General features: G+C 39.0%; 1 protein-coding gene across 6 annotated transcripts in view; it reads left to right on the top strand.

Moving 5' to 3' along the window:
* Eip93F (Ecdysone-induced protein 93F) overlaps nt 1–20,528 on the top strand; it is a 105,286-nt gene that overhangs the window by 59,014 nt on the left and 25,744 nt on the right. For 3 of the 6 annotated variants that reach the window (XM_089072138.1, XM_089072141.1, XM_089072159.1), the window contains 8 exons: nt 3,989–4,788; nt 5,025–5,336; nt 6,040–6,279; nt 6,732–6,811; nt 14,107–14,533; nt 16,282–16,326; nt 18,155–18,392; nt 19,430–20,327. In XM_089072138.1, coding sequence (XP_088928264.1) covers nt 3,989–4,788; nt 5,025–5,336; nt 6,040–6,279; nt 6,732–6,811; nt 14,107–14,533; nt 16,282–16,326; nt 18,155–18,392; nt 19,430–20,327 — 3,040 coding nt within the window. Of the gene's footprint in view, nt 1–3,971; nt 4,789–5,024; nt 5,337–6,039; nt 6,280–6,731; nt 6,812–14,106; nt 14,534–16,281; nt 16,327–18,154; nt 18,393–19,429; nt 20,328–20,528 lie in introns of all 6 variants that reach the window. The other 3 variants (XM_089072155.1, XM_089072161.1, XM_089072149.1) reach the window with 3 other exon arrangements.

The following is a 20,528-nucleotide window of genomic DNA, read 5'->3' as shown; positions in this document are numbered from 1 at the left end:
CTAATATAGGTATAAATCAATAACGCAGTAATTATCGAGCGGAACGCATAATTAACGACTGAACTAATTAACGGCTAAAACGCGTAAGACTCATTACGCTCGCGAAATTCCAAACGGCGTTACATATGATCGAGCAACTCCGATTCCCGAAGTTTGCTTATGAGTTACACGACAGATTATTTTGGACTATGCAGACGCGAGTTTGTTCTGTGCGCTTCGAAGAAAATAACGCGATTAAACTAACTCCGATACGCGCCGTTGAGTCAAGTGATAATAATTGCGGCCGTGGAATAATTAACTGTGCGCGAATGTCCATTTGCGTGAGATAAACCGACCTTATCGGGCTTTAATTTAGAGAAAGAGCCTAATGTACTTTCGAAATTGTTTTTCGCGATTGTACCGCTATGGTTCGAGGCTTCCCGCTGTTTCTTGTTATATAAATTCCTGCCTGATGAATCCCTTAAATCGTTGTAAATCAAGGATATATTGTTTCAATGACCTTCGCCTCAATCTATAATATCGCTTTAATTGCTTTAATTTAAGATTACATTTTATCCACATTCGTAAAGTTCAATTATACGAATAGAATTGTATGTAAATATGTAAATAAATAGAAAACTTTGCGTTATAATTCCAGTTACTCATTCACTTAACAGAGTGATGTTGTTCTTTGTAAATTTAAAATGGAAAAATGTGATAATACATCCATTTTTCCATCATTTTAAGCGTGTCGAACTTTTCCTCTGAATTTTTCAATGGTTTTGCTTTATTACAAAAGCCGTTGGTCCACTACGAATTGATCCTAAATTAAGCGGTACAGTTAACACGTTTCATCGCATTCTAGCGGTCTCTCATTATAATGAGATTTATATTTTTAAAATAATATTTTTCAAAGCGTTACCTCATACAAAATGTGATATTCGAGATATTTCGAGATCTCTTTCATGTTGGTACAATTCATTATTACATTCGTTTTCTCGCGTTCGCGAGATTCAACAAATTTTGTGTTGAATCAATCTAATTAAACTTCCCCTCCCTTTCTCTCTCTCTCTCTCTCTCTGTCTTTCTCTCTATTTTTTTCTATCTCTATCATCTATCTCTATATTTTTATTAGATAGATTTCTAATCTATCACATGATTCATCAAACGATATCTATACTAGAGATCGTTAGCTCAAAGTGGCTCACGCATGGCCAACGAAAGCCTCAAAATTCCAAGGCACACCGAATCGTAATCGCGAATGAGCGGGTCGGGTCGATTCCGAGTGCAATTTAATTTGCGAATTCTCCGCCGTTCCGCAGAAACAACGTGATTCGCAGAAATAACCTGCCGTGTTTGACCCGCGACCGGGGCTCTTTGCGACCCTAATGACTGTCCCGCTGTGCGGCAAACGACAAAATCAATTCAGCGGTATATGAAGGCGGGCGCCATGAAAAATCGCCGCTGGACTCAATTTCGCACGCGATACATTTTCACATACGTGCGTCACATACGGCGGTACGTGCATTCGCGTCCCTTTTGCACGAACGTCGCGCGCGCGCCCACGTATACACGTGCGATAACCTATTGCACGTGGTGCATCCGTGTACAGGAACGAGTGTGCCGATTAGCGTGACGGTACGTTGCATCCGCGGCACGCGCGCCGTGATACCGGGTGTCCGCGGAGAAGCGCGGCTGATTGGCGCGTTCGAGCTATAATTGGCCGACTGCAGTCGGTTTGCTCGGTTTTGATCGGTGATAGGAGAGTGGCTCTTTCGGAGATAAAGACCAGGCAATTGACGAGTTCGCATTCTTCACCTTACTCGCGTTATAAACAGAGCCGCGTTTGGAAAATCGCATTGCGCGACAATTTTGTTTGAACGATAAATACAGAAAGGGTCTTATATAAGCACTTTATATAAACTCGTTATTTCTCGAATATATATTACTTGAGACCAGCGAGAGACTCGAAGGTATTGATAAGTTTTCCAGAAATTCCAAGTACGATTTTCGCAAAGACGCGAAAATTATAATTGGAGCGTGAAAACATCTGACGTAAAATTAAATTTGAACGTTGCAAATTAAATCGTTTTCACGGTTCTTCGATGACGAAATGTACGACAGATCACGGAGCTTTTGCTCAAATGAATATCGAATATTGTTTGCTAAATTAATGAACGAGCGAAAAACACAAGCTCGCGCTGGCGGGCATATTTCCGCGATGTTAAATATTTATTCAGGAAATTAACATCCGTCACAAATGCGCCATGTATCGCGTCGTACTATGGCGTGGCTCTGATAATTGTTTCGACTAGCATAAATATCATAATTTGTAAAATCCCGTTGATGATTAAACAGCATCCGCCGGCGCAAAAACCGATGTGCGGAAATCTTTTCGACGGAACCGACGCGACGCGGTAGAGTTAGGCACGTCACGCTGGTGTGATAACAGTCAACTATTCGGCCTTTGGATAAGGAAGTGAAAAAAATCCCGTTATCGCCCGTCTGTATCGCGAACCGTTCTGGGGAGAGGAACGGCATTATAACTGGCGTAAGCGAATTCTAGCTGCGTGTGGGATACAAAAACCAACATCTTTGAAATATTGAACGCATTCGAATGCATTCTCTTTTCCAAGGAATCGTACAAGGACAACTATAGAGAATGCTATTTTCCCACAATATTCTTATCTTTTTAAATATGTCTACCTAAGAGAAATATCGAGAGATAAACGAGAAAAGTTTCTTCGTTTTTTTTTTTTTTTTTTTTTTTTTTTTTTTTTTTTTTAGCAGTATTAAACTTACGCGACGACCCAATAATTGCTCATAATTACGTAAAGATTAGCGGTTCTAAGGGAATTACATTTTCACACGTTTTAATTCGCGCAGAAAGTGTTCACATATTTGTTCAGAGCAATGAAAAAGACGATTAATTTTATTAACACGTTTCATTCCTACGCACGTGTAATTAAGTCCTCGGGCACTCTCAAATGCTGCGATAAAGCTCCAATAATTATGAAAAATTTACGCTTCGAATTACGCTCCGAATTACTAAAAACGGATAAATGAGGTAAAGACATCGTTCTTTTTGCAAACGCGGTTTTTTTTTTCTCTCTCTCGTTTCGCTGTTAAATGGTACGCACGCGAAGTCCTTCAAAAACCACCATGTCCGGTTACTCAATCGTACGTGATTTGCATAATTTTGCCTGCGATTCCTTGTTGGAAGAAGTGCATCCGCGTCTCCGCGGTGCATCCGTGTGTTTTTCTCTGTAACCTTAATCATCGTTCATCATTTCCTATGACAAACGAGTCGGTTGATCGCATTATAGCGATGCGCGTGCGTGAATTTGTGCAGCGAGCTAGATATCATCCGCGGCGAATGCATTTCTCATAACTCACGATTATGCAACCGCGATTATAAAACCGCGCTACTTACTTTAGTGCATACGATTACGATAGCGGCAGTTGACATTCGGGGAAATACGCTATCGCTCAGTTTTCGGCATATGTGGTATCATTTATATTATTTAACAAACTATTTCGAGACTCAGGAAACCCAGAAGGTAACGGATCCATTAATTGTAAGTTCATGTTTTATATCGCTCGATAAATTTATCGGATATATGCTCATTATGTAAGCGGATTCAACAGCGGAAATTAAAAAATTACTCGAAAAAAATTATTGAAATTGTCGAGATCAGAGATATTTTAACTTCAGAAGCCTCTCGAGCAACGTTAACGAGCATGTTCAACAAAAATTTATCGCATATATGAAGTTTTAAATCATTTCTTTACCGTTATTTCGCAGTTAAGTTTGATAATTATATAATTGCTATCATTTATTCATCAAATCCTCGAAATTTTTATTTAATTTCAAACCGGATGGTGGTCGCGTGTCGATCAAGGTGCTAGGTGTTGTGTTTGCCTTAGCGAAAGCAATACTTCCCTGTATACACGGGTTCCGGGTAACCGGTGCACGTCATTGTTTGATGTAGTTGCGGTGGTGTCGCAGGTCTGGAACGGGTAGCAGAGGAGTTGATGGGCCGTAGGAGATGGAAGCAATACCAGGACACCCTGTACAGCGGCACCCGCAGCAGCGAATCACAGCCCCACCATCGGCTTTACCCGGCGTTGTCGTCGTCCTGCAACCCGATACCCGGGAGCCTGGACCAGATTGGGCCGCAGCTGCATCACCCGGCATCCACGTCGTTGCCGTCGACGGTGCTAACGACGGCGACGACCACGACGACGACGACGGCGACGACCGGCGTGGTGAAGCAGGAGAGTCTCCAGAGGCATCATCTGCAGAATCACCATCATCATCTGTCTGCGCCGGTTCAGGATCACCTACAGCAGGAGGATTCGCGCCGCTTGAGGCCGGGCGAGATCAAGATCGAGACCGCCGACGAGGAGGCCACAGACGGTGCCGCGCGGGAGGACACCTCGACGAGGACGACGGATACGACGTCGGCGACAGCGACAGCGACGGCGGGAGTAACAATAACGACGGTGACGGCGACGACCACCGGTATCGCGACGACCGCGTCGACAACGACAACGGCGACCGGCACGACGACGATAGCGACGAGACGGCGACGTGGGCGCCGGCAAAACGACGGGGAGGACGTCGACGGAGAGGAGGACGGCGACGAGAACGACGAGGAGACGGGACAGGGCCAGAACGAAGCGGAAAAACGGCTCAAGCTCGACGAGAACGCCGACAGATCGGCGGTCAGCCCTCTCAGGACGGAGAAGGATCGTGCGACTCGGGATCATCCGACTGCCAACGCTACCGACACGGAAGGGACCAAGGTTAGTCTAAAAAAAAAAATCTGCCATGTACAATAATAACTTAAGACATTATCTCAAGAATAATTAATAAATAATAAGAAAAAAGAAATTGAATCAAATATTGTAAGGAAATAATAAGATACATAAATTTAAATCATTAAAGATTCAATTGCAATTTTTAAATAATTTTTCATTATTTACCCGCATTCTGTCCTTGTGATCTAGCTTTCATCTTTTGATTTCTCCATTTTCTCCAGGAACGAACGGAGGAAGTCGCGTTGGAGCGGGCACCGGTAACACAGGGCTTACTGAGGGTAAAGAAAGAGGAGGAACTGCAGGAAGTACCGGGTTCTGGCGGCGGCACCACGATACTGACGACGCCGGCGACGAATTCGGAAGGGACCAGGTCGGGGCTGCTATGCCGCGACGGAAACGCGACCGCGACGAGCGTCGCGACGCCGTTTCTCCTTGGAAGACGCACGAGCCCGCCGCCGGAGGACTGGAAGCCGCTCGACAAGTGTTACTTCTGCCTCGACGGCAAGCTATCCCACGACGACCAGCCGCCCCTTGTAAGTACCCTCCGGCGAGTCTGTCGAGTGTGAGGTTGCGCATGGCTGAGCATCGACCTCGTCCTTCATTGCTAATTTTGTGTAGAGATTATCTCCGCGAAGGGGACGATACAGACAGGAATAAGCGAACGGATGCATAAGTTAGTCTTTCCTCGCGTGGAATCCGGATCCCAAAATTCTGCGGCGAACGCTTCGAATGATCTCGGAATGTGGGAGATGAGATCTTCTGTGTTGACGATTTACCGAGACGATAGATAAATCAGTGCATACTAATGCTACTAGTTTTTCGTTCGCCATACCACATTTTACGCAATCGCGTCATTGGAATCTCGTTTCACCCTCGTTTCACGCACCTGTTGTGCCGTCGCGGGAGCGGCTCGAGTCTGACCTAGCCTTTGCAACTTTTGATTAAGTCGAGCGTACTTGGCGTTACCTCAGCGTCGGTCGCACCGCCGCATCGCCGCCAGTCTCCTCTCAACTTTGATCACTTTGATGCGCCCCATAAAAGATTCACGAGGACTCGCGAAGGCGGCGTGCCTTACGAGAAATGAATTCGATCAGAATTCGATCCCGCCGCATCGCGTCTTCTCGCGGATTTCTCCTTGGTGCCCCTTTCTGCCGTCCGACCAATCCGCCAGTTATTCAGTCGGACGTCCTTTTCCGCGAGCCGGGATGACACGTTTCTCCGTGTTGTGCCCCGCAGAGTCCGCAGAGCGACAGTAGCAGCAGCTCGCGATCGGCGGAGTCACCGATGTCGGTCCAGGTGGACCCGATGGCGGCGTCCGTGGTCGCCGCCGCTCTCAGCGGTACTTACCCTACCTTGCTGCCCCAATGGTGCTTACCGCCGAGGGAGGCGCCCCTCGTTGGGGTGCAGACCCATCAAGACAGTGCCGCGGTGGCCGATCAACCGCTTGATCTTTCGGCCAAACCCAGAAATTCTCAGGTAAGTTCGAGGCTCATCTTGCCGCGTGGAAATACACGAACACTCTCAACTTCGTTATTATTCTTGCTAACTGCTCGTTCGAGTTGTACGATTATTGGATTCGCGCGACAAGAACGATCGAACAATCACGCAGTTCGTCAAGTTTGATGAAAAACACATAACGAGACGGAAACGATTGTAACGATGTGCAAATTATTCACAACTGTTACTCATACTTTTTAGAAAGCTATCATGATAATGATCATTATATATATGCGACGGTCGCTATTTCATGTACTGCTGAACAATAATTCCTTTCACGTAGCATTTTATTAGTGCTTCTTAGTCGTGTTGAAGTGACTAACGCTGACGTCTAAGTAACGAAGCTGTATGCTTGTGTAATATTAATTATTCATTTGTTTGAAATGACTCGGTTTTTTTATATTAATATAATTATTTATTTGTTTGTTCAGGACAACAACATATCTCTACTGGAACAACAGAAAATACCTCTGAGAATGCCGACAGGCATCGATCCCAAGACTATCCTCAAGTGAGTAATTTTTTAATATTAAATTGGTACCATATGATATTAATATTAAATTTAAATTATGCATATATACAAATACATATTTACTTATATCTGATTTGTCAAAATGACAAATAATTAAAAGTTAAAAGAGGAAAAATAGCCATAAAGTAATCGAATAGCTATGAACAGAAATAAAAACTGGAATAAGTTGGAAAGGTTCCAATCAAATTCCTAAAATTTTATATTTTTGATTTAAACGTTTTATTGAATCTCGTTTTTAAATTTGATTTTTTGTTAATCAATTTCATATAACATATTAATATTAAAGTGTTAAAGTGTTAAGCGAGAAATGTACGATTCAACTGTAATCTCACATTAAAAATGATAAGAATAGCTATCTTTAAAAGTGCACATTAAAATAAAAACGAAAAAGAACGTAGAAAAATCCAAGCGGAATATTTGGTTTCGACAAGAGGACATTCTTTTTCACACACGGTGAAAAATCGTCGTTTATCAACGACAATGAGGCATCGTTTCGGCGTTATCGCGCAATTCCCTTTGCACCTCGAGACGAGTCACCGATACGAATATGCATTCCGTACAAATGTGGAAAAAAAAAAGAATACGATTCGCGATCGCATTCCGTAGCGAACGTTCTTCGTGATCGAGTGGCCGTTTAAGCCGGGCCGGGCGGGCGTTTCGATAAGGCGTCGATTAAAACACCGCCGACGCACGACTTTCGAAAATCGCGAAACTGACAGCCAGTCGATCCGGAATGCCGTCGCAATTAGGTGCCAATCACGCGGCCGGGCATAACCGTGATTTATCTCCCTCGTAAAGACGTCACGCGCGACAACGGCAGAGGGGAATCGTATCGTTCGCTCGACACTGCTGCAGGCTGATCGAATCCGCCGTCGTATTCTGCGTATTTTCGGATTATTCGGAGAAATATGCGGAATAAAATCACCAATTGATGTGTGATATTAAATTTTAAAAATTCTTTAAAAAAACAAATTTGCGTATACAGTTTTTCTCAAAAATATCGCATTTTTTATATATCTATAATTATTAGAGCTATATCTTTAATTGTCTTATAAGAAATAGATTCATTGGACGTACCGTCAATTGTTAACAAATTTTTATGTATGTGTTGCATCGCGTGTATATATAATTCGCAAGTTTTTGTGTATTCTATAATAATAAAAGGTAAATAGGATTGTAGATAAGGAGTTGCAATTATTAGAAGCAGTGAAGCTCAAGTTCATTAGATAAACTTGGATGTTCTGTTGAATTAACTTTGTTATGTTATTTTATTATATTTTAAACATATTTAAGTATCTATGCACTAGAGAAAATATAACAATAAATTATAAAATTAATATGAATAAAAACCCGAAAAAATATTTCTTATTATAAGATTTATTAGTAATCTAAAATTAATAAAACGTGTTTTTTCCATTAATTGTATAAAGATTACAATCCTATTTTCTAATTTATGATTTTCTATTTTCTATTTTATGATTAAATTATGCAAACGAATCTCACTCATTTTTTACATGGGTACAATGTTTTCCTCGCGACTATCACGCTGCTATGATGAAATAATGATAATTTCAATGGAAGAATTTATGCTTTGGAATAAACAATGTCACATTCGATAAGTGGCCAATTCATATTGTACTAATTCAAAAAGATGGCTACTAATCTTGCAATTGATTTATTTGCAAGACTTTCATCTTCATTCACTCGACTAAAAGGCTAATATAATAAATTCTTGTTTATTCTTGTTTATTCTTGTGATTCTTAAACAATTGACAATTGACCACATATTTCATATTACAGCACATTATTTTACAAGAAAAAAGATAGATTCAACAGTATGTGTAATAATCTTCATATATATGTTTATATATATGTTTAAGTTCTGAAACTATTTTTTTTTGTATTTTTGAAAAACTTGATTAAATCAGAGAAATGAATGTTATAACTTGTAAATTTACTTAAAAATTAAAACTATTTTTTAATTTCAAAATGATAATTATATTAGTGTAATAAATCTTGATAAATATATTGTTGTATATATTATATTATTAAAAAAATGTTGAAAACTAACAACTTGTTGCAAATTGCAATTACTTTAGAGATATAGATAAAAATATATGAAGCTTAAGTTTGTAAAGACATTTTCTTCACGGAGAAAATACTAGAATATATTTTTTCCTGTGATATAAAGAGAATAATACGTTCTTTGATTAAACTGTCACAAGTAAGCAGGTCGCTTATTGCATGATTCTCACACATAAATGTTTAATGTATCGCGTTACAGTGTTTTAAACTGTACGAAAAAATTTCGTTGTAATACGTTTGTGCGATCGCGGTAAGCAACCGGTACCCTCTAAACCGTAATAATACCGAGTTGCTTGAACTTTGCAACCCTTTGAGCTTTAAACTGCTATACGTCTGCGGTACGTACCTCGATAAATATTTAAGCAGTCGGTTTCACAGAATCGATGCAACTCGGTTGTGGTCTCGAATACGAAACATGTAGCAAATTTCGTAAATCTATCCATACGTTGAAATAAATGACAACAAAAAGCGAAAGAGTTTTTCATACATATTTTATCTCAGTTCTATTGCGAAGAAATTACAAAACAGGTTTATTACAAGGACAAGTCACTCATATATAAATTCTTCTTCGCGTACTATTTGACAAAATTGAAAAGAAACTGGAATATTGAATTAAGTGAACTTTGAATTTTACTTTGAAGCTGTTCCAATTTTCATTATTACTAAATTAATGGAAAAATATAAAATGATGTATCAATTGAAGAAAAGTTTAAAAACATTTATTTTTGTCTTCGAAAGTTAATTAAGTTATCGGTCATCATTAATTGTTAATTTTGATTTTCGCCGTGCGATTCCACGAAAAGTGAGAGAAATCAGTAGTTCGAGAAAATTAAGCGCGGATTGTTGAAGGCGTACGTTGCTCCCATGTTTTCGCTGTTTCCCCGCAGAACATTTTGCGCGTCAAATTTTTATCATCGTCTATTATTAGTCTACCGTAATCTACACCTCCTGACATATCGAAGATGCAGAGTACCTCGTGTATGTCGCGGCGCGTAATCAGGAGCGTAAAGGGGAGACTGAAACTCGATATGAAAAAGAGAGAGAGAGAGAGCAAGAACGAAGAGGCAGGATAGGGAACGTGTGAGAGAATAGGGAAGAAAGTTTGAAGAGGGAGAGAAAAGAAAGAGGCGCAAGAGAGAAGTTCGCGCCGACGCATATGTGACTGCGTAATTAGAGATAAGATAGGACCGCTAACGAAACCGTGGCAGTCGTTGAGTCGAAATTAAAGCCCAATTCAGACTGAAGCGCGGATGATTTTGGCGGATATTTAAATCTCGAGCTTGGCAGATCTGAGACATGAATTTGGAACTATGTTCAATTGAAAAACATACAGCAAGTAATAACGCGTATAAATGTGACGAAATACGCGCGCGTGCGCGATTATTATAAATAAATTATTTAATTGTATTTAAAGCTGTTAATTTTTAAAGATTGAAAATCAGATATTTTAAAAAATTATGAAGCGAAAAAAGCGAACAAATTCATCAAATTTTTTAAATAAATTCCATATGACGTAAGATATTTGAAGATGAAGACAAATGCCGGTAACTTGAGGCATTCCGGGCAACATGAATTTGATGAGATGAGTCTGAATAAAGAAAAATGTAAGACGGCAATCTTGCTTACATCTTTTATTATATTTCGTCAATTTACGCTATGACTTGAGTCATAATGTATTGGAAATGTCCGCGTTATATGCTTTGGAAATATTATTTATTAATTACAGAAACTTTTACTTCTTTATTTATTCTCATCTAGTTATAATAAATTTGTCAAAAATTTAATTATTTTAAATTATTTTAAACACGATTATGTAGAAATTATTGTGAAGATTGAAGTTGTATTGTTAGATTATTAATGCAACTGTAACGTATTCATTAAATTTATATGATCCAGGTTTCAAGTTTTTACTTTGATGCTACAAAGTAGATAGCTTCAAGATACTTAGCATCATCTATAAACTGACATTATGTAACAAACTAACTAGACTAGTTTGAGTAACTTCATAATTTTCTTTGAACAATCGTTTATATTGTTATAGTGCGTTTTCTGTTTTAATTTTTTACGTAGCTAGCATTCATTTGATCTTTGTAAAAAGTTAAATTAAAATTTGTTGCGTAAAAAATTGTATCCAGAAATTTATTTTATTTTATTTTATTTATTTTATTTTAAGTATTTTATTTTAAGAAAAATTTTATTTTATTTTTCCAGAAATATTTTACTTTAAACGTGTTTTAACCGTAATATGTATATAAATCTTTATGACTATTTGGCGTTTTTGTTTTATATTTTTAAAGAGCACATTGATAGATGTTAAATTTCTTGGAAATTTAGTATGAGAAATACGAACCGGTTGTTCAGATTTAAGAACGTATCATCTCACGGCAAGTAGCCACGAAGAAACAAAATTGGACTTGCCCGATTGCGATACTGAAAAATAGGCGAGCTGCAATAAAACTAGACACCAGGTACTGAGGTAAAACCGGTTTGTAGAAGGCTTTGGAGAAGGTTCGCTAGCCAAAGAGATATTGACGCCGTTGCGAAGGACAAGATTACGACTATCTGGTTCGCGATTGCGTGAGCCTTGTGATTTATGCGAGAATTTATTAAACCGAACCATCCAGTTTAATCAGTAGAATCATGATTTCCGGAGTCATCTTTAAATATGTTGATACTGAAGATATTTTATTATTTATTAGCGACTTTGCTAAAGATTTCTTACATTTAAAATTTGCATTGTCACACGTATAAGGATAAACAGATAAATCTGTTTCTTAATTTACCAAAGAAGAATCCGTTCTCGAAATTTATACGGGTTGCATTATGTTGAAAATATAATACGTGATACAATGTTTTTTTTTTTTTTATTGCGGTGATGTGCGAGAAGTCACGTAAGAAGTTCCATGTGCCGCGATGCAAGAGTACATGTTTTTACAGAAATGCGCCGTGGTCGATGATAAAGTCTAAATTCCTTGCGGTTAGATACGCGTACCGCGTCGTTTTATTTGGCGGACATGAATACCGTTCTCTTCGAAATTACGTGACGAACGACATTACTCGAGGAACGTTGAACCTGAAACGCACATGTACGCCGCGCCGACCGAGTTTCAGAGACGGAGAGTTGGACGTTGCGCGTATCGTCGCGCAAAACCTCAGACGAGTCGACAAACAAAAATCTCAGATAAATCAACGCCGGTCGATGACTACTGACGTAGTGGGACCTATCCGGACGAGGCCAACGTCGGACGAAATGCACTTTTATCAGCGGCACAGGTCGACGAACTTGCGAAGGGGGTCTTCTGCACGGTGCACATGCGAGCGGGGGTGGGACGGCGAAGGGGAGGGCAAAGCTCGCGATGATTTCTTACGCCTAATCTTATCGTTGCGTTGCGCTCCGTGACAAATTACACCGACCCGATATCCATCGCCTTCGTGCCACGTCGCGTTCTTTTATGCGAGCGCGAAATATTGCCGGATGCTTTCGCACCGAAAACTCTTAAAAAGTTCTTTTTGCGTATTTAAACGTGAAATATTCGAGTATAAATAATATGTACTATCGGAACGATCAAGAAAATTTAGCGTTAAAATTAAATTGACGCATCGAAAAAAGTTCCTATCGCTTTTTATGCACTTCTTTTTTTGACATTGTTTAAGATTTTTATTATATTAGAAGAATTAATTTATGTTATTATGGACATCGATATCTAAAAGTTTTATGCTTCTTCGATGTAATTATTTGTCTTTTTCTCTATTTTCGATCTGACAGGATAAGATCTATTTTGTATAAACGAATGAAATTGTTGCAAAAAAAGTTTTATACATCATAAACACTTTAGAGAATGATTTTCCGCATTAAAATCGCTGCTTTGCATAATGCGTTTCAGGAAATGATGATGTATTGTATTAACATGAAAATTTATGACAGCGATAAAAAGAAACTTCCAGTGAACAGATATTAAAATTATTAATACACAATGTGTGCCTTCTAGCTATATTAAACTGGTATGCGTTGTTGTAATTCCCATCTTAGATAGATAAATCTCATTTGTACGTATTAATCGTGTTGCGAAATGATATTTATGCAAATGTATAACACATTTAAAGGAGCATAATTGCTCTAATATATGACTCGTTTTTCCTCACTGGAAATTTATTATATATGTAAAGTCGTCTATTTAACGCGTTTTTTGGACTCTCTGTTTGAAAAACTTTGCATTTGCATGGCTCGGGTGTCTCCCGAAGCCAGGATCAAAGCTATACGGACTCGCCATCGGCACGACGTCAAACACGTGCAGGCGTCGGAACGGCCACGTGGCCATTTGATGCGAGTCGGCTCTCGTTAGCCTAGGAAACGTGGATACACGTGAGTTTGCGCTGCGAGAATAATCTGACTTTGTTATATATATATATATATATATATATATATGACGTTTGAGTGAGTATTGATCTATTGGCCAATCCATTGTTAAACTATGCATATAATCTCTTGGCTACTTATTTATGATGACGCTCGCTCTTAAAACGTTCAAAGATCTCAGACTTAGCGCAGATTCATCTAGATTAATTTTTTTATAATAGTTATAAAATATATGGAAACGAATGATTTAAATGTTCTATTGTAGTTTTGTCAACGAGAAAAAATTGAAAGAATAGTTTTTGAGAATATAATTTTTTTGAGAATTATTTTATATCCTTGATGTGATATTGATCAATCCTTCGGGGAATATTATCTTTTAATATATTTTTTCTTGTTTTCCGTTTATCTGCACAGCTTTGGAGACCAAAATTAATCTTCTGACATTAGTGTATAACGGAATAAACGAGATCTCTGTTATCATAACTGACAGATAGATTTTATAGAAACTATCTTAGGAATAGGGAGCAGTGAAATGGAAAACTTGAGGGGCACGAAAATAAGTTTTCCTATGACAAAATACAATTGACAAGCAACGTGAGTTCCAACGGATTGTTTCTTTCACCTGACATCTCTCAATACTTTATAGATATACCGTGAAAGTTGGAGAGACGCGATATTACAAACTCGATTCACCAAGCATACATTCGGAATTCATTTCCAGGTGTGTTATATACCATCTCGAAATTACATTTCGAATGATGACCAGTCATCATATTGCAGGTAAAAACACTATCAGCTGGCCTCGATGTAACGTTGATTAATGCTGTTTCAGCTCGTGTTACCGCGCGAAACCGCGAATGACCGGACCGGTTGTGACCGCGGCGGCGGCGGCGGCGGCTGCGGCAGGAGTCGGTGGTGTTCCAGTGGTGGGTGCCGGGGGCGGCAGGAGGACTTACACCGAGGAGGAGCTGCAGGCCGCCCTCAGGGACATCCAGAGCGGCAAGCTCGGCACGCGGAGGGCAGCGGTGATCTACGGGATACCGCGTAGCACTTTGCGCAACAAGGTCTACAAGCTCGCGATGGAACGCGAAAGGGACGCGTCCCTGACTAGCACCCATTCACACCCTCACGAGCCCGGCGCCCCAGCCACCACCACCACCACCATCACCACCACCACCACCACCACTACTACTACTACAACACCACCAAATACGACCCAAAACGCCTCCGCGACCACTCCGCCCCCGCAAGTGGACGAGGTAGGTTTTGGGGACAGACAACGGAAGATAATTAGAAAGAGAGGGAAAGAAAGAAAGAAAGAGAGAAGGAAAGAAGAAAAGAAAGAAAGAGAAAGAGCGAGAGTGAAATGCAGAGAGCGGGGAGTGGAAACGTGCTACCGACACGTGCCGAAGTCTCGTCGGTCTTTCACGCGTGTCGGGTAGAAAAGCCGAGGATGCAAATTGGCATAGACAGCGACTGGGGAATCTCGTGAGGGAATGATGCGATGAGACATTTTCTTCTGCCGAGATAGCCAAAGCGACGCGCGAAGATGCTCCATCGTGTATCTTCTTTTATCTCCGGAGTTTTCGTTATCGATGTCCGATAGTTTTCAATCGGAAACGAGTCGATGGCGCGACAAAGTGATTTCGGAGTTGCTTCGTTGACTCGTTTCAAATAACGCACAATGTCGATATTATCGTGTACTCCGTATTCGCGATCCATTGCGAGTGTCTGATAATCTTTAATGCAGTTATTTATATTTTAGTTTTATTTGTTGATTGTATATATCAGATTCATATTGATCAATGAATTATAAAGACAAGTATTATAAAAGTATCTAGAAAAAGTAAATTATTTGATTATTTTATGAAGAAACTAATATCTATTGTGATTTGTATTTAATTGTATATTGATTATTATATGATAATATCAAAAATCAATATGAAAAATAAGATCCTAAAAATAAATCACATTTCTAATCATATTTCTATTAAAAAAATTGTTATCAAATTGAATAATGATCAAATTGAATAATGAACTCATAGATAAAATTTGTAACAATTATTTGTCTTTACATATATTGCTACAATAATTACAAATATCTCATTGTCAAAGTTAAATTTCGAATAAATAATATTATTTATTTTTAAAATATATAGAAAAATATAAAGAAGAATATCAATTAAGGAAAAAAACAATATAAAAAGAAAATATATTATCTCAAAGATATAAAATTACAATTATAACAATTTTCAAAATCATTTATCAATATTACGAAATATTGTCAGGCACTTGAGAAATCATACGTGGTAAAATAGGCCGATTACCATGCAGAGAGACGTGGAAGGGTGGAAAACCGAACGATACACGAGGGAAATCTCGTCGGGAAAATTCACGAATATATACCGTTCATTTGTACTTAAGTGTGGTTTTGGTTAGGAAGAACGAATGAAGCTTCCCCAAAACATACCTCTGGCACGGCGATCGTGGATCTCGCGTGGACCGAATGTATCTTGTATCGCTAAACGACATCGAATAATCGCACAATTCGAGTTTGGTCGACAGCAATACCTGCGGTTGTTAATTTGAAAGTAGCTTTATTATAATTTGTAACTATGTTAATCTTAAATTTTTGATAAATTCTGTACTTAATGATATATAATATTTATTTTGAAATTATTAATATAAATCTTATATATTATTCGTTTAATTTTTTTTATCTTTTTATTTTTATGTTATGGAAAAAAATTCTGAAATTGTTGAATTGAATTTTCTTTGAAGAGAAAAAAAGAAAAAAGTAATATTTTTTTAAATAATGATTCATTTAGACAAAAAATTGATTTAGGGTGAAGAATGTTGACGATAATTGTGCGTTTGTTCAGTGATCTCAGGCTGAAGGAAAGGAACGATGATCTACGCGATTCCGCACCGGTCGCCGTGATATTCCGTAGTGTCCAGTGTTTTTTTTGCATGGACTGTTTAACTTTTTTTATCTCACTATTTGTAGTTTAACACACGGCAACTTGGTGTCCGCGAGGTTGCAAGATTCGAGGTAAGTTTTTGGGAACGGTCGTGTTGAGACGAAAGCAGGATCTGTTCGGGCTCGATCTTTCTTTCGTTCTTTACGGGTGCTTATAGTCGCGCCACGGAATTCTTGAATGTACGCTTCTGGACCTCGATACTCTGCATCCTCGATGTATCGCGCATATAACCCTCCGGGTATAGAGACGTCCAATCAAATAATTGTTTCGAAATGGGCGGATCGTAATTTCAGTGCGAACGCGCCGCCATCCGTGAAATAATCGCGCGATCGAAGATTACAGTAGATTAAACGCGGTCCGATTTAATCCTCATCACCTGATAGTGTCTTTTGCCTTGATTCTCGATTCTCGATTTGATGACGATTAATTTTGCTTAGTATATGTAGGATAGAAATCGCGATTAGGGATAATCGAAGATACCAAAAATATTAAAATGTGCAAGAATTGCCAGAAAAATGTCACATAATAATATTCTCGTTTTACTGAAAATTTAAAATATAATATAATTTCGTTAGAAAAAGAGTTGAATAAGGTTGAAGGACATTATCATAAAATGTAAATTAAATATAAGGTGTTTACTATCTAATGCAAATCCTCTTCTTAATCGAGAAAATACTTTTCACTGCGTTTAATCGTATTATAGTTATTCAAAAATTGTAATTGTATCCGCACAGTCTGTTAGTTGTAATAATTGCTACTTAAAATCGTTTGCCAACTTTGCCTCAGCATGAGCACTAAGAGGCGCTATTTTATAGTACAACTAGCCGAGCTCGCAAGCACGATCTATGCACGAGAACGGTTAAAGTCTTATTTTTCGTACCTGCATTTCGTGCGATCGCGTATCGCGCGTTTATATAACGTAGCAACCATCATAGAAGACTGTTGCTTCACTTTTAGTGCAATGCATGCGCCTTAAACGAGTCCCGAGTGGTATCTCTGCACTTGAATTCCGGCGTATCTCGTCGAAACGCACGCCGAAGATAAGCTTTTCTCTACGCGAATTTTGCTTTCTTTTCCTTTTATTGAGGACTTGTAGGGGAAAGCTAGTCACGATTACCGTGCCGAGTGACTGTTGAGAATATCGAAAATGTTTTTCCTATAAAACACTTGCCGCTTCTTTGGAAGATACCGATTAGCAGCTCTCCTGCATGGCGCTTGGCTATTCTACATCTCGATGGAAATATATGTATCGAGTTGTTTGCGTAAAGTGACTTTGCTGTGTGAATATCTTACAATAAGTATTAGATGGAAAAAGGAAAATAGAAAAGGATATATTCAATTTGATCCTCTGTGATCTTGTGTGAGGCTACTTCTTTATAAAATATGCTAAAGTTAAAGTTAAAGTTCGTGAAGAAGTTTTAAAGCATTTTTACAATTTCAAGATTCCTAGAATGTCATCTTAAAATAGTTAAAACCGATTTCTTTTAAAATCCGTTTGTGCAACATTTTCAAAGCTAAAGCATCTTTCCTCCCACATTATGTTTTTCTCCATTCTGATATCTTTTTTTAAATATACAATGCGGTCACTTTACGGGAAACACTTCGTATACATTTACATGGACAATTAACACCTACACACGATACAAATACACGTACACTCCGAACACACACCTCTCGATGAAGCACTCTCGAACAAGAAGTTGTCATTTACGAGCGGATGGTTGCTTAATGACTATCGATGATGAGAAAAGCAACGCTTCCATTCACGTCTCCGGAGACAGAGTGGAAGCTTCTACTTTTACTTTCCTCGAGAGGACAACTTGACTGTAATCTGCAATTTAGATGCTCTTTTGCAAATGAGAAATATACAGAAAACGCTAGAAGAGATGTTTTTAACAGGTGGACGACAAAGAATTATCCGGTGCGGAAGAAGAGAAAGAAGTCGAGAAGGCCCTGCTGAAGCCTCTGCTTTCGTTGGAGGATCTCGTAAGGTTTTCTACACTCGAGGGGACCGGTGGTGATTCCCTCAGAAACCTGCTGCAACGAGGACACGAGACAGGAGCTGAATGGCCGGGTCTGGAACACGCGAACATCGGTCCCTACATACAGAAGATGTTGGCTGCCGCTGCACCATTAGGTAAAATTAATCATCTCGTCGATGTTGCGGAGTGAGCTAAAGGCTCTTAGTTACGGCCTCTTATTTCTTATTTTTACCTTAGGATTACAATAAAATTTTAATCATTTATTAAAATTTTGATTGCAATTGAATTATTAAGTTTCACATTTTAAGAATTTGAAACAGATGTATTTTATTATACATATATAATGTGTGTGTTGATGCGTGAAATTAGCTTGTAAAACGATATACTCGTTAATATTCGGGATTTGGATCATTTCCAATAAGCATTCGTTTATTTTGTCCACTAACTGACCAACCAATCTGCGTCAAGAGAGGAAAGCCGAAAAGTGTATTATGCTACAATAGGACTTCTGGAATCGATAGAAGCCAGGTCCTAGTTAATCAGCTCGCCGATATTTCCTCTGTCTTTGACGACTGCAATTTAATTTGAATAGCTTACATTTGTATTTGAAATTATGACATAGAAAGAATAAAAAATTAATGAGAGATAATCACGATTTTTATTAAAGTTATTATTAATCTGTATTAAATCATTTTTATATTATTTGAAATACAGTCTGTACTTCTTCTAATATAATAATCTTCTAATATAATAATCTTCTAATAATAATAATAATAATAATAATAAGAAGAAGAAGAAGTATATGTCTTTTTTAGTGTAATGTTTAAAGACATTAAATTTAATAAACATTTTTGTCTAATAAGATAAAAAAATTGATTTAATAGAATTAATAAGAAAAAAAATAAAAACTTAAATTAAAACTAGAATTATTAGAAAATTTTATTATTTTTAATCGTAATTTTGAGGTCCCTTTAACTAAATGACATTATAATGTATTTATATACATATTTATATAATATATATATATATATATATATATATATATATATATATAAATGTAGGAAATGAAAGATCTCTCTTCGAATATGTTTGTCTTATTGTTCAGTTAGACGGTAGAGATATTTGCATACTTTCGATCATATCATATAAATTTTTATGAACCTCTACTACAGAAATTATAATAATAACGTAGGCATGGATACGCGAGATTACCGCATACCCGAAGTAATGAGGAAGCTGATGAGCGAGGATAAGAGGCTGAATAAGAATGTGAATGGAGACCAGTCGCAGTCGCATCATCATCAGCAACACCATCCTCTCGCCGCACATCAGCAAGCACAGTCGCAGCAGCGCGCACCTATGACTAACGACGACTTCAATCCCAACATCGAGGAAGAAGCCAGCGATAGTGCTCAGGGCAGAGCGATACTGAAGATTCCGTCCTATAAGCCCGCCAGTACGCCGGGTTGTTCCAGCAAGAATGGCGAGCCGACTTCCGCCGCGTTCGCCCAGAGCTTCGCGGCTGCCGCCTCGAGTCCGGGTCTCCTGGAGCGAGCTAGTCCAGCGTTCTCCGGCACCAGCAGCCCCACGAATTCGCTGGTGGGCAAAGCGGTGGCCGTCAATTTCCGCGACGTCATCGCCAAGAGCATTAGCGTCAAGTTCCAAGAGGGTCAGACGCCCGGCGCGCCTGGCATACCGGGTTGCCAACCGACTGGCGTGGTTCCATCGCAGCAGGCCATGATGACGGATCCAAGTCCATTTAAGAGAGGTCGTTACACACCTCCTCAGCCGCCGCAGCAACAGCAGCAGCAGCAGCAGCAGCAGCAGCAGCAGTCATCGGCGCAGCAACAACAGCAAACCAAGCAGCAGACGCAGGAAGCGAACAAACCAAAACCTGGCACCGGCGGCAAAGGCACCAGACCTAAGCGCGGCAAGTACAGGAACTACGACAGGGACAGCCTCGTCGAGGCGGTACGCGCGGTTCAGCGCGGCGAGATGAGCGTGCATCGTGCTGGCAGCTTTTACGGAGTTCCGCACTCCACCCTTGAGTACAAAGTCAAGGAGCGGCATCTTATGAGGCCGCGCAAGAGGTAAGGTGATTTTTTGATAATAGGTTTCTTTATTTTTTTTTTTTTGCTTTTTTGTCTGAATTTATAAATTCATATTAATTATGAACGGTAAAATATCTATGTAACAAGTGAGTCTCGAAATCTGTCGAGATATTTTTTTTTTTAATTAGAGATATCTCGTGAATTATATCATAAAATCTTTATTATTAGGAGTTTAGAGTT

This window comes from Pogonomyrmex barbatus, unplaced genomic scaffold, assembly GCF_055798465.1.
Source record: "Pogonomyrmex barbatus isolate J1 unplaced genomic scaffold, ASM5579846v1 scaffold1, whole genome shotgun sequence".
NCBI lineage: Eukaryota > Metazoa > Arthropoda > Insecta > Hymenoptera > Formicidae > Pogonomyrmex > Pogonomyrmex barbatus.
The sequence above is the reverse complement of the archived record's forward strand: the minus strand, read 5'-3'. Positions and strand labels throughout refer to the sequence as shown.